The sequence below is a fragment of the Aspergillus oryzae genome, chromosome 5 (assembly GCF_000184455.2).
Source record: "Aspergillus oryzae RIB40 DNA, chromosome 5".
Classification (NCBI taxonomy): Eukaryota; Fungi; Ascomycota; class Eurotiomycetes; order Eurotiales; family Aspergillaceae; genus Aspergillus; species Aspergillus oryzae.
In genome coordinates this window covers 3,445,572-3,460,251 of record NC_036439.1, presented here as the reverse complement: position 1 = coordinate 3,460,251, position 14,680 = coordinate 3,445,572, and the positions used below count along the sequence as shown (strand labels likewise).

General features: G+C 48.3%; 1 protein-coding gene across 1 annotated transcript; it reads right to left on the bottom strand.

Annotated features, from left to right (window-relative positions):
- Positions 1 to 654: 654 nt before the first annotated feature.
- On the bottom strand, positions 655 to 13,817 carry AO090120000298 (dynein heavy chain; the record flags this gene model as incomplete). The annotated part of the gene is made up of 3 exons (XM_023237684.1): positions 655 to 1,101; positions 1,160 to 13,473; positions 13,538 to 13,817. 3 exons carry the CDS (start codon positions 13,815 to 13,817, stop codon positions 655 to 657), a joined length of 13,041 nt encoding a protein of 4,346 aa, XP_023092489.1.
- Positions 13,818 to 14,680: the final 863 nt, after the last annotated feature.

Below are 14,680 nucleotides of genomic sequence, written 5' to 3'. Positions count from 1 at the left end.
ATATAAGACAAATGATAAAGGAAGAAAGATCATATCTCATAAGCTAACTAGTTGTATAATACAGGTGGTAACTACACGCGATGTGAGTCACTGGTTGACGTTATCAAATCTGGAGTATAGATGCTAATATAGTTCTGTATCGAAAAGGTTATTTATGCCCTAAACAGGGTAAGTCTTTCTTCATCCTCAGCATTACGGAATAGACATCGGATACTGACCCACTGGGTACAGCTGGGCAATACCTTATATGGATTTTGACAGCTCGCGCGCTTACACGTTGTTACTCAATTGGTGTTGTTCGGTGATTGTGCAGGATTGCCCTTTGGGCTTGGTTTTAGGCGTAACACAGGATTATCTCTTCATGAATGAATAATTCTATGGGTTTAATACAAGTACAATCTAAACAGTTTCAAGAAAATAAATGAACAAATCAACATAGAGAGAAAGTTATGCAGACAGCGATGCGCGAATGACAGATGGATATAAGACAATCAACAGAACAGAATACATTAACCCAAGATTGACAAGAAAGTATCCGCCTGCGGCTCCGAGTATATCCTATAACATAGAAGTAAACAACAAGAAACGAAGAAGATTAAAAGAAAGACGCAATAGATTAGAAATTAACAGGCCCTGAGCTTACAAACTCTCTATTCAAGCGTCAACCATCAACTGTTCCCCTTCGTCCAACAAAGTTGTCACTCTGGACAAGTCCGAGATCACCTTGTTACCGTGTCCAACGAGTAACAATTTCTCAGCGTTAGCTGGCAAGCCAAGGTATGTCGGTGGTTCTCTCTCAGGGAGTCGGTTGACCCACTCAACAAAGTCCCGGATACCAGTTGTGCCGGGGAGGGTCAAACATTCGTCATTCTCGACGCCGGACACCAGTTTGTAATCGTCCTCGAAAGCCACTGGGGTGAAGAAGCTGTTGACCAGGCTTTCCAGTTGCTGGAAGTCGCCAATGTCATCGACCTTTCCGCCGTATGTCTCGGTCACAAGGGTGCGGATCATGTCCCATGGGAGTTTCTGAGGTGCGACGTTGGATCGCCCCTGGGTAACGCTGTCGACCCAGTGATCGATGATAAAGGCACAGCATTCATACTAGAACGCACAAGTCATGTTAGCTTTGTTTCAATGGTATGCATGAGAAACAACTTACATCGCTATCATTGAACTCCCAGAAGCCCTTCCAACCAAGGTTAGGAGCATAACGAAGTCTCTCCTGGACAACGGCGTGCAGGAAGCAAAGCAGAAGATAGACACGAGCCTTCTCAACTGGAGGCTTGCCAGCCCTTACGGACAACGAAGACAACGAGTCCTTCATGTTGGCACGCACACCAGCTGGCTGTTCGTACATGAGTACGCGGGAGGCACGGATGAGGTTGACAGGGATCTTAGGGCTAGACTCCATCGAAAGGAAAAGCCTGAAGTCCTTGTGGGGTTTGAGAGAGTCAAGCCGCTTCTCAAGGCTCTGCAGCCATGAGGGAGCAAGGTGTACGTTCTTGATCAAAACCCAAGTTCCTGCAGTGGCGGCATTGCTGATTGCCTTATCGGCGCTCTTCAGACCTTCATCAGAACCCATTGCAATGTTTGCACAAGTCGCCTGCATGCGCTCAACCAGGGCGTCGACCTTGTAACTAGCATCGAAACCTGGACTGGAGCTAAGAGAGATTGGAGTGGTTGCGGTCACTTGATCAACGATATCCCTCAAGTCGGTACTTCCTTCGAACAGCTCACGACCAAAGACGGTCTCAACGAAGCGCTCGGCTGTCGGCACAAACCTATCCATCCTACACAGCTTCACAAGCAACAATGATCGGAGTAGTCGATTAATTGGCTCGGTATTGTCTTCCCAGACGGCCGGGACATAATTCTCTGCAAGCTCTTCGCTCAAGAATTGGTCCCATTGTTCTGTGGGCACCTCTGGGAACTTCGACTTGAAGAGTGTCATGTTGGAAATCCTGCTCATCACTGGATCTTTGAGCTCAGGAGATGTTGATAGATCCGCGCCCTCTGTTGACTCATCCAGGATGATGTCGATAATGTCTTTCTCCATGGGATATGGGGCGGCCTGTGCTAGGAGCATCGCCAGCGTGATACGATCCTTCTGAGCGAGGCCCAGGGAGGTTCGTTGATAGGTTGTGATGAACAGATTCCGGAGAATGATCTGGACTCGCGTGGCATGGTCCTTCTCCTGAGCGAGACGCTTGTTGTGATAAAGGACAGAGTGGAAGATATCAACAAAGAACTGAAGAGAAAATTGGTAGAAGTGGTTGACATGGTGTAGTTGTTCTAGTACAGCAAACACAGCGCTGCAAGAGCGGGCGATAATGCTGTAATTGTGCGTGATATTCTCGACTTCGGTCATGACACCCTCAGTCTCCACCATCTTCTTCGAGATCTCTGCCGCCTCATTTTTCAGGGTCTCGAGCGTCTCGATAACATTGTCATCATCCAGAATGTTACCACGGGACTCGTTCAAAGCCTGCAAGAGTCTCTTCTCAAGCTGGCGAAGGTGAATCTTGAACTCTCCTTGCAGTTTGACCAAGTCGGTTCGTCGCGCGTCAACATCAGGCCGTTCAAACTTCAAGACTTCATTAAGAGATTGAGTCTGCAAACTGCTTTGAGTGACAGTGAAATTGACAAATGTTGTCCGGCTGCAGACGTCTGGCGGGAAAGCAGCAGATGGATCTCTTGTTGACAGGAAAAGCTTGAAAGAAGGCGAGAAGTCAATCTCCTGTTTACCGAGCTGTATGAGGACACGACCTCCAGTCTTCTGGTATTCCTTGTTAAGAACATGGTTGAGGATCGGGTCCAAGTACTCGGCATCTTGGATGAGAATGGGGTTTCCGAAGCGGAGGGCGCTCTCTAATTGTTTGACAAATGAATCGTCCAAGAAGCTGGTAACAGTGAGCTTCCTCTCCGTGCTTTCCTTCTGCAAGAATTCGGTAACACGGCCAGAGGGATCGATGATCAGAGGGTATCTGTTGTACCGCTTCAGGACAATGGCGTTCTCCGTGCAAAGGTCATCCACAGGAAGTGAATGATCTTGCCAAGTCAAGCGCTCATCAGCATTCGAGAGGTACTCGGTGATTGGGTTGTGAGGCTTGAAGCTGATTCCGGATTGCACAAGTTGGTTAACCCAATCATCAACCATGGCCTTCCGGAATTGTTGATCGTAGAATCCTGCGTAGGCGAGGAAGGCTGCAGCTATGAGGACATCACCAACAAGAGTATTGATTTGTGTTTCGAAGGATCTGCTACCTTCCTCCCACCTAGTGCGTTCAGACGCCAAGCTGTCGAGCAAACGAACACTCCTGTCGACCTTAAACTGCACTCTGGACATCTCCGTCTTGATAGCTTGGGTTTCACTAATGAGTGCAGCATATTCCGCTTTGTATGTAGCGATACTGCTTTCGAGATCCTGAATAGTATTCTCAATGGCCTGCGCTTCGGCTTTGGTATTCAGGGCTTTCTCTTCCAGTTTGCCTACTTCTTCACGCAAAGGCCCGACGCGATCCAAAATCTCGGAATAATTGACCTGGGCTTCGACCCATTGCACTAGGGGACCACAAGCCTTACTGGCCCTGTTAACTCTTTCGTAAGTGAAATCCTCATTGGAAAGGAAATCATTCTGCATCCGAACTCGAAGCTTTGTCGTCATCTGTTCCTCGTTATTGTAATTGACGATGCTGGCAATGAAATCATCTCTTCGCACAATGCCTTGAATGGTCTTCCAGCTGTCGACCCTGTGACCAAGCAGGGTACACACAGCATCTAGGGCGAGACGAACACTAGCTGGGGGGTTGCCCATGGAACGGACTTCAGTAAGATGCTGGCGTTTGATGTTGCTCACGCTCTTCTTTGCTTCCAACACAGCAGGTTCGGCGCGAGCAAGATCATTGAGGACAACTTCCTTGCGGCTGGCCACCTCTTGTTCCTGCTTCTCTAGGGCTGCTTGTACCTCAAGGGATGCTGCTTTGCGTCGCTCCGCTTCCTGTTGGTCAGCCACCATGCGCTGCAGTTTCTCATTTGCTTCTTTGTCTTTCTGCTCTAACTGCGTCTTCTTCTGTGCAAGACTGGCGCGCAGATCGCTGACTTTGTCAACAGTATCTCTCAGCTTCTCAAGACCGACATTCAAGTGTCGTTGCTGCTCCTCCAGGTCCTCACGTTTCTCGTTGAAGAGTTTGACATAGTGAGCGACAAAGTCAAGATAATGGCGAGGTGTGAGATACGTGGTCTTGCCCTGTTGCTTTTGCAGGCGCTGGTTGAATCGTTGCAGGGAGTGATGAATATAGACCATGGCGTTGACAATAGCATCCCTGTGAGATGCGGGAAGGCTCAAGTCTCTATATGCTACAGGTATGCTATCAGGCGCAACGAAATTGGGTTTGTCAAGATCGACAGACTGTGTCAGTTCCGAGCCGACTTGGAAAAGTGCCTGGTCCGACCAGTCGCCCATCCAGTTGAGCACGCATCTGTTGAACAGGGCAGGACTTGTAGCAGCCTTAGACGACAATCCTTCTTCAGGAGGGTTCATGGTGAAGACCACATGCAAGTTCTTGACAATTTGTTGTGTGAACCACTTGTAGAGCTCTTCTTGGGTGTCAAGGAGCAGACCCTGACGCTGTGCGCCCTCTTTACATGCTGTCATTAAAGAGGAAAACTCATCCCCTTCAAACAGACCAGGCACCTCCGCGTTGGCTAAGAGGGTATTCATGCGCTCCAGGAAACCAGAGTCAAGAACGTTCGATTCATCCATGATAAAGCAAATCTTCTCGCCCTTACAACCAGCCCGGCGGAGGACAATTCTCAGGTCGTCATCAAAATCTTCAGAAGAGTACTTTCCGTGGACTTTGATCTGGAACACCTTCAAACCATTCATCCATGCAACAAAACGGGATAGCGTGGTTTTACCACTTCCGCTGACACCGATTAGAATGAGATGACCTTGAGGCTGGCGGAAGACACGATCAATGCGCAATGCATGTTCCAGGACATCATTGAACAAGACAAGGGGAACATCGACTTCTTCCTCACAGAATGTCTTCAGACGTGCCTTCACAAAGTCACGCAGTCGCTCCTGCTCCACAGGCACGTAATTCTTGGAGAGCCAGTTGGAGAACAGGATTGGACCCTTCAGCGCTTGCTCCTCATCAATGGTGGGGAAATTATCGAGTGCGATGCGCCTAATTGCATCAGAGGTCCAGTTCCTCTCCTCCTCAGTGACAAGTCGATCCTGGAAAAGACGCAGAGCCTCGTGCGCCCAAATCCGAACCAACCCTTCTATCGAAAGACTCTCGAGCGGTTTAATAGCTTCGTACACACCACGAACCCATCTAGTAAGTTCACGAGGTGAGTACACGTAGTGTGGCTGGATCTTAGAGGTGAATCTAGACTGAGACTCCAGGTAGAACTGCACCATAGCTTTTGTAAGGGACTCAGAGTAGCCGCGCAACAGGGGGAGGATTTTCAGAACCGCGGAATTGAATGTGCCATAGATCTGCGTGAGTGAAATCTCTCCAGGATAGTCAACCATAATCAAGGGAGAATGACGCAAGAATCTCTCCGCTAGCGGTGTACGGCCAGCATCAGTTGGAGGGTTACATGCCCCAACGAACTGAATCCGGTCCAAGGTAACCCATGTTTTGTCGGATGTCCTCCAGAAACCATTTTGTTCAACAAGCTGACGCAAAAAGGTAATGGCACGCTGGGTTCCGTACCGATCAGGGGCTGGAAGGTTGATTTCATCGCAGAAAACGACTAACCAGCGACCAATTTGGTTCGGAGACATGATGACACCATTAAGGGTCTTCCTGTACTCACAATATTGCTCAAACGTCTTGATCAAAAGGTCAGGGGTTGTAGCGCTGGAAAAGTTAAGACCAACAACCTCCATGTTGGGAAGCTTGCGAAGAGCTGCAAATAACGTCATGGTTTTACCGGAACCTGGGGGACCACAAAGCAATAATGGCTTATGCTCCGCGAGCCAGGAATAGAGGACATCTTCATGACGAACGGTGTCGACTGTCGGGATCACTACATCTGTCTGTGTGATAGAATGGGTATTGATTTCGATGGTAGGGACTTGTGATTGCCAGCTAGACCACTCAGCCGTTGGCAATGTAACGTCAAAGTCGATGAGAGACGATGAGCCGTCAAGTGGCAGGTCAGTTGTAGACAGCGCGGATACAAATTGCCCGAATGCCTGGCGATCGACCAGTGGACAATCACCCGTGAAAGACCATACAAGCGCAAGGAGCAGCTTCTTAGAGATGTAAGATTCTATCTGCTCGGAGTCAAGTGGGAAATCAACATGCTGGATATTGTACTCCAGGACGTTCCTGCAGGCTTTGTTCAACAGACTGAACAAGGTATTGAGGGCACGAATGTCGGTGAACTCCATGATGTGGTTGTGCTTTTTAGCCTCCTCAAGGGATTTCATAATGATATCGCTGCTCTGCATGAGGTGCTTGAGGACGTTGGAGACCATATCCTGCGCATCCTGAGTTTTGATGGCAGCTTGGCCTGCAGGGGCGCTGTCGTCATCCAAATCTTCGAAAGTTCTTGTTCGGAGTGACTCCACGTAATTGGAAATCATCATTGCCGGCGTGACGGTATCGTCATTGAACCATACCATACCACAACGACTGACTGTTGCCAGTGTCGCGTACTTGAGTGTCTCGACTTCAAACATGATGCGTACATTTGGAGGTAGATTCAAACGCTCTCCGTTAGGAAGGGTCAAAAGTTTGTTATCATCAAGAACACTGTTAAGGTTCTCGACCCATTCGGGGTCAACATCACCATCGAACACGATCCAATGTCGTTTCGTATCTTCGCCACGAAGATTATCGACTATCTTCCTCAAAATGCCTGTGAACAATCCATCAGTCCACTCGCGAGTGGTACTGTCAAGATTACCATAGAGCGCCTCCTTAGACATGACTTTGGAATCAATGATATGGGAAACGCCCTCCACACCTTCAATTCTTTGCAAGGCTTGGAGGAGGATCTTCCATGCGGCAGATTTACCAGAGCCAGATTTGCCAACCATCATAACACCATGATGGATGGTCTGTATTTGGTAGAGTTGGAGCGCCTTCGTGATCCACATCTCACTATCAACGTAATGCAATTCTTGGGCAATCTCACGAATAGCCGCTGTAAGTTTTGAATAGTTTGCAGGCACATACTCGACTCCAGCGAAGACATCAGATTGAATATCTAACATTCTGTCGACATCTTCCCGTACCAACTTGGGGGCAATGGTTTCCCGAAGACTTTGGACGATGATTTGAGGTTCGATGATTTCATCAGGACCCAGCTCGCCGTCGTTGCTGGCGATACGAACACGCTTGAGGCCGCCCGAACTAACCAAAACACTCTTTAGAGCACGCAAACCGAAATCGTAATGGGCTTGCTTTGAGAGTTGCGTAGAGCAGCGGTCGAAGAAAGGCACGGTCTGAGTTGACAAACGCTTTGCCTGCTTGAACCCTTGCGAGAAAAGCATAACTTCCGCAATTAGTTCTTTGTCGGGCTTGGACATCGCAACGCTTCTGAACAATTTTTTCAGGTTATCAGGCAAGTTGGAACGTCCTGCATAACCCGGGTTCATTGTGATAAAGATTCCTGTGTTGGGGTTCACAGATAGTTGTCTGCCAACAAGCTCAATTTGTGCCTTTTCATCTGTTTCGCCGTTCTTAAGACCGATTTGAATATTCTGGATCTGTTGAGAGACAGCCGAAAGGATTCGTTCTTCCAGCCGGTTAAATTCATCAAAACAGCCCCAAGCACCGACCTGGCAAATACCAAGGAAGATTCGGCCCATAGCCTGGAAATCAAATGTATCGTCACAGCAGAACACAAGAGTGAAGCGACCGAGTTGAAGACCCAGCGCTTTAACCGATTCAGTCTTTCCGGTACCAGCTGGACCATAAGGTGAACCACCTAGTCTTTGACACAAAGCTTGTGTGAGCGTCAAGAAACACCGGTCAGTAAGAGGTGTGCGGACGAGACGTTCAGGAACTCCGAGATACTCAAACCCATAGTTCAATTTGGCATTCGCCATATGAACGTACAGACGCTGCAGGAAGTCACCCTCAGGTTGATAAACATAGCGCATCTGGAGCAACCAGAGGTAATGCGTCGGGGTTGTAGCATTGGCTTTGATGAGCTTTGAGATAACATCTCGCTGATGGACAAACTCGGTGATCATATGCTCGCATTTCTTTCTGCTGATTGCGTCTAGGTCACCAAGAACAGTAGCAGCCAGAAGTTCAAGCACTCTAACTTGGGAATCATAAAGTGCCGACAGAGTAGTTCCGTCTTCCTCCAAGGACTTCTGTACAGCATTAGTCCAAACCACTTGGCTGGCAAGAACGACAATCTGTGCGGGATAGTTGGCGAGGAAGTCGTTGAAAGCACTCTGATCAACCTCGGTAGCATGGTACAGTGGTTCAAACTGCTCAACTGCCTCAGCAAGCAACTCCGCCAGTGTTAATTTCATGTTGCTTTCAATAGCAGTAAGCCAATCATTGATTCTAGGGGTTTTCACTAGATTGATTTCTTTCTTCAGTCGGACTTCTTCGCCCTCCTTGGAAGTGAAACCAACAATGTTATTGTCGTCATCCATGAGGACTCCTGACAAACCAGCAAACATCTTCTTGAAGTGCTTCGCCACACGGAAGATGTCATTGCTATTGCCGATAATTTCGAGAAGGTCTTCGTCTCCAACGAAGTAAAAGCGAGGGAATGAGACACGCTCTCGTTCTAGGTATTCACCCAATGCCTTCTGGATTTTGTTGAGCAGTTCAGCCAATCTCTCTAGTGACTTCTGTACACCGTTGATGGCAAGTACATCAAGCACAAAAGGTGACTTGTAGACCTTCTTCATCACAGCGAAGAACTCAGAGTTAATGTTTTGGAAGCGGCTTGATTCCAGGGGAAGAAGATGTTTGATATCCGCATTACCAGTGAAGACACCTTCAAGGTACACCCACTGTCTTTGAACGTCAATCCACACGTCAAACAAGACATGGACACGGTTCAGTTTGTCTTCCCAGGAAGTAGCTTCCTCCTCGAACTCTTTGAAGTATGGCGAATGTCTCATCGCTTGTAAAGAATTTAAGTTCTCGCTACACTTTGCAAATAGATCGTCGAAGCCACGGATTAGGCGACACTTGTTCTGGTAATTCACGAGATCGAGGGAGTAATTCTGCCATGTCTCTCGGACAGACTTCAGGAACTCCTCCAGTGCCATTTCACCTTGTGCTTGAGCGATGATATTACGGATTACTGACTCACTAGCAGTAAGTTGTAGATCCCACACATCGCCGAGGGTCAATGAGACAAGAGAAAATCTCTGTCCAGGTTTAAGCGATTTGTAGATTTTGTGCCAGTGCCTTTCCCGAACAGCTTCAGACTTCATATCAGAAAGCAAGGGGTTGACTTTCAGGAGTTGCCTGAGGACATTTTGAATATGCTCGAAAGCAGCATACTGGCGCATCCGGCTAGGCATCTCCTTTGTCATCTTTATTAAGCCATCGATGGACTGACGGAGTTTTCTTGGCTGTACGCTCGTCCAGAGCATGTCCCTAAGGTCGTTCAGGCTCTTCCAGATGGTTGATAACGCAGCCCAGACGGACATGAAATCTTGAACTTCCTCAAGGATTGCCGGCAAAGCAGACTCAACACCTGCTGGGAGGTCAAGAGCTTCTTTTGCTTTGGATACCATTTCATATTCAGATTTGAGACCCTCGAGACGCGATTGGAATAAGCTCAAGGTGCGGGAAGCTTCATCAGGTGGAATGGTGCCAGACACAGGTTTTTCGTCATTCCACTGGGCGATGACTTCGGTGATCTTGTCACCAATAACTTTGTCCTCGGCAACAATCTTCGCACGCAGGCCCTCTGTTTGATCCTGGACGATTTTGCTCTTACGTGCAAGTAGTTCGTTTAATGCCGCCCACTCGCCATCGACATTTTCCACATGAAGCCAGTCGCTGGGGAATTGATAACGTTGGCGTGCGAGTGTAGCCTGGCCTTGACGGAAAAGGTCAACTTCAGGCTCCCATACCTTTGCCTTACGCTTGCACTGTTGCACTATAGTAATGAATGAGACCGCATGTGCGGTTGAAGCAGCTTCTAAAGTCTGTCCTTCCAGGTCACGCCGTGCGGAAGCAATCTCAGAATGTACTTCCCTCATTCGTCCACCAAGCTTGGACCCGAACCTCAACAGAATCTCGTGTTGCCATTGATCGTACTTGGCATTGACTCTTGTCTGGACCTGCTCGTAGTCTATCTTGATATTGCCGAACGACCTGCTTACTTCTGAAGTGTCGAAGGTAGCTCGGCTTTTCCTAATTTCTTGAAGCAACTGAAGCCATTGGGACAAGTCATCCCCGAGGATATCATAAACTTGTTCTGATCGTAAATCCCAGAGTGACTGGAACTGTAGCCATTTATCGACGTAATTCGATACTTCCTTCAGTCTAGCCTCGATGGCATTGTAAACTTGGTTGAGCTCATCGGTACAATGCTGTGGGAGAGTCGCAAAGCAAGATTCAGATAACTGTACCTTCTGCACGTCGATCGAGATTTGATAACGGGATGATTTAATCTTCTCGAGGTTGCAAACAACCCCCAGCCAATTATCAAATTGCGAGAACCAGCTCGCACGAGCGAATTGCAAAGGAGGGTCAAGGTGGAGGACTTGATTCCGCATAGAAATCTCATGGACGAGCTCGGTGAACTCAATATTGTAAGCCATGGCTTCTCCTTCACCAGTAACGAGCTGCTGGCTTCCGTTCAGTAATTGGGAACTATGGTCTCCATTCTTTGCTTCTTGGAAGGAATTAATCCATTCACGTATAGCACGGTGAAGGCGGTCGCGTAGGATGGCCTCAATCTTTTGGTTCAGATTCGCGACCCAGTATCCAAGATTTACATAGTTCTCCAAGTTCAGCTTATCTACGGCGACTTGAATAGCATCCAGACGCTGCTTGAATGCCGAGGCATCATAAGGACAAGTTTTAAGTTCGTGTATAGCCTTCTGAATATTCTCGTTGATAGAAGCTAGGACCGCGGTCTTGGACTGGAGAACAGACGCTGATCCTGCAAATTCACGAACGAACTGAACATGTTTGCTTTCCCCCCTGCTTGGAATAGTAGATTCAATAGCACCATTAGCCAATGCTGACTGCTTGACATGGAGCTCATATGAGTGAACAAACGACTCCCACCGAAGCGGGATACCTTTTACAATCATGCCTTGTGCATCATTCACGTATCCGTTCAGCAAGATTGCAACTTCTGTCATAGATGCAATGGAACGGTTGGTTTGCAGCAGGGTACGAACGCTCTCCATCAGACTGATGGCGAAGGGGTACACACGTTTGGCCTCTTTGGATATGTTGCTAACAGCATGAGGTACTTGGAAATTAAGCCAGATAAGGTTTCTAACTTCCTTGAACAAAGCGATAACTTGAGCATCGAAGTTGACCGTGAGCTCCAGTGTGTTTCCTGCCGCTCGGTTGCGAACAATGTTGAACAGGCGACCAGATATCGTGATGTGGCGTCTTTGCACATCATGTAACCATGATTCGAAGACCGGTCGGGTATCAAGCTTCTTCCGGAAGAGGTTGCTTTCGGCTTGAAGCTTCTGGCCTTCAGAGTGTAAATGCCAGTCTTCACCCAGCACATCCTCGACTTTACGCATATAAGCATCGAGTTGGCGTTCAATTTGACGTGCCCACACAATAGCACCAGATACCGGAGGAAGATCACGTAACTGCGCCATTGCGTGCGCCTCTGAGTGGCCATATTGTTGCTTGAACCGCTCGTGCAAAGATGAGATGTCCTGCTTCACGTTATCGATGAGTTGCGTCTGGTACTCTCCAATTGCGCCTCTGATCTTGGGACGGACAAGGAGGGCATTGAACTTTGAGAAGACACGGAACATCTCGTTAGCATTCTTTGCTGTAGCAAGGCGGTCCCTGAGACGAGCAATGATCGAGTTCTCCACGCGGGATGTGCGCTCATTGTAAGCGATTTCTTCCTGTATCCATTGTTGAGTACCCTCATCAGACACATCTAATACATCCACATTTTTCAGAGCAGCGTAAGCCTGTGCAACTTCTTCGACTGCATCCACATCACCAATTTCTTCAACGATCACCGCGCCATCGGAGCTAGCTCCAGCAGCTGGTTCTCCTGTGGAGGAACTCTTTGGGCCGAGAACATTCACAATCGTCCTCTGAAGCTGTTCATGATTTACTCGGAAGGTGTTGATATATTTCAAGCGCTCCTGGGTCTTCTCGTGTCGTGCGGCGATCTTGATGGGAATGAACTTTTCATTTCGGCGTCTCGTAGACTCACGGGCAACATTGGTGAACTCCTTCAAGTTTTCGTCCCATGTCCGCCAGATTGCCCCACAGGTCTTCATCAAGGAGCGGAATTCGCGGTAATCTAAGTGTAAAATGGTCCGGCCGTGAAGCAAGGAATGGATCTGGGAGTCTAGATCACCGGAGATGGCTTCAACAAGCGCAAGGGCTCGTTTGATCGGGTAGGGACAGATCTTCAATTTCTTGTTAAGGTGGTTGAAGATCAGATTAAGAGACTCCTGCACCTTCTGCAAAGTCGTGGCAGAGAGGAGCTCATCCAAGGGGAAGTCCCGCATAAGTTGGTTGTACTTTTGGACCAAATCGGCAGCCTCCCGGAGACCCGTGTCGGCTACGAAACTAAGAGTAGCCTGGTATCGCTTCGCGTGACGGAGGATGTCCATGGTTAAAGAAACGCCATCACCGCGTAGTTGATTCTCGATTCCTTCAAGCGCAGTCTCCATGGACAACCAGAAATTGATCTCCTGAGCTGCTGACCCGCTATCAGCGTCACGAGACATCTTTGTAATTGTCTGGATGGACTTGATCCAAGTGTTCACATTGGTTTGGATGCTATTGATGAAAGTACTGCTCTCGAGTATTGTGGGATCGATCAACTCCACTGAAGGCTTGACACCTCGCTTTTCCGCCTCGGTCAGAGCAGCTTGAACGACCTCATGGAGCGGCAAACTGAGCGCTGGAATCTCAACATTTTGTTGCAAGTGTAAAAGACCAAGTTCTAGTTCAGCGAATTTCTTCTTGGTCATAGGAACGCCAGTCTTCGCCTCCGTGTCTGTCCTGGGCTTTAGACCGCCAGCAGCATCCTGGTTGCGACTGTTGGCTTCGAAATACGGGCTCAACCCATGGTGTACCAAAAGGTGGAGGATCTCGTACGGAGACAACGAAGTGTTTTGCTGGGCTTGCGTATTACTTAGAGAGGCCGGGCCAGGGAAGTTCATCACCTGGATCTGCGAAGGTATAGGGAGTGCCGGATCGATAGCGGCAGGCCGTTTGATGAAGGCAACTGTTGCGACCGTTGTGGAAGAGGAAGAGATTTCGGCGGAGAGATTGTAGATATAGTGCGTTGACATTGCTACGACGAGAGAGCTACTTGTTAGCAGTAAAAAAAAAAAAAGCAAACTACTGAATATTCATACCTTCTTCATCTGCACCAGCCGACTCTTCGGATCCTACCAGGTCTTTCTGCACGTAAAGTGCGACCTGAGATTCGGAAGCGAATCGCGTACATCTTTGCACCGTTTCATTATACTTAGCCTCCGATAGCAAGCTGCCAGTCCTTTCTAGCTCAGTTCTCAGAGCTCCCAAAGTCACTTGCAGCACATCGCTCAAGTACTGGATTATGGCACTTGAGTCCACAAAAGATGCCTGGGTTGGTGCGGATACACCGTTCGATATCCCAGCAGAGGCGACCTCCATGGCTACAACACCTTATGAGAATAAGCTGGTGGTGATCATGGAGGGTCCGAAGCAATAAAAACGGTGTCGCCTCGGGTAGAAACAAGTCGCGACAATAGTTCGGACGCAAGGTATGCCAGGAAAACAAAGGGGAAAGACCGAGTCCGGGCGATTTCGAGTAGGAGCGAAGGAGGAGGGGTTTACTGTAGTAGTGGTAGTTAAGAGTTCATGCTCTGTTCTTGCTTTCGGACCTGTCTTCCTCTCTTTGCCAATCAATAAATTAGTTTGGTTTAGGAATTCGGCGCAGTGGGACGCGCGTGTTACTGTCTACTTCAGGGGCAATGGGCGCTAGTCCATATCGGGATTAGCAGAGACGGTCAATATCTGGTTTAACGGTAAGCAATCCATGGCAATTTCAACGATAAGTCTACATACTTGCTCATCCTTCCACTTGTTACAGAGCATGGAGACGTTTGTCCTATTATGTGTAAATCATTCGAATTCGGAAGCGACGGTCACCTCTAAGAGTACATTCTCATGCGAATTATCAATCGTACTCATTTTCTTAGATTACCCACACCACCACCAACCACCCTTCCAATCAAATCGCGGTTCCGATATCCATGGGCTGCGAACCATTTGCCGTTCGGCAGTCACAATGATATTTCTCACGAAATTCAGATGGCCCCATGTTTTCCAGGACACTCAGAGCTTTCTCACTCGCTTTGACCTTGGCGTAGCGGCCTGATGATGCTGTTCCTTCTGCAATGACAACTTCATGCACAATAACAGCAGCCAGGACACTCACCGTACCCCCATCTACAACGGGTATCTCCCCGGCTTTCAGGCAATAATTTGTACAGCCGTACTCATTTGTCAGTCGA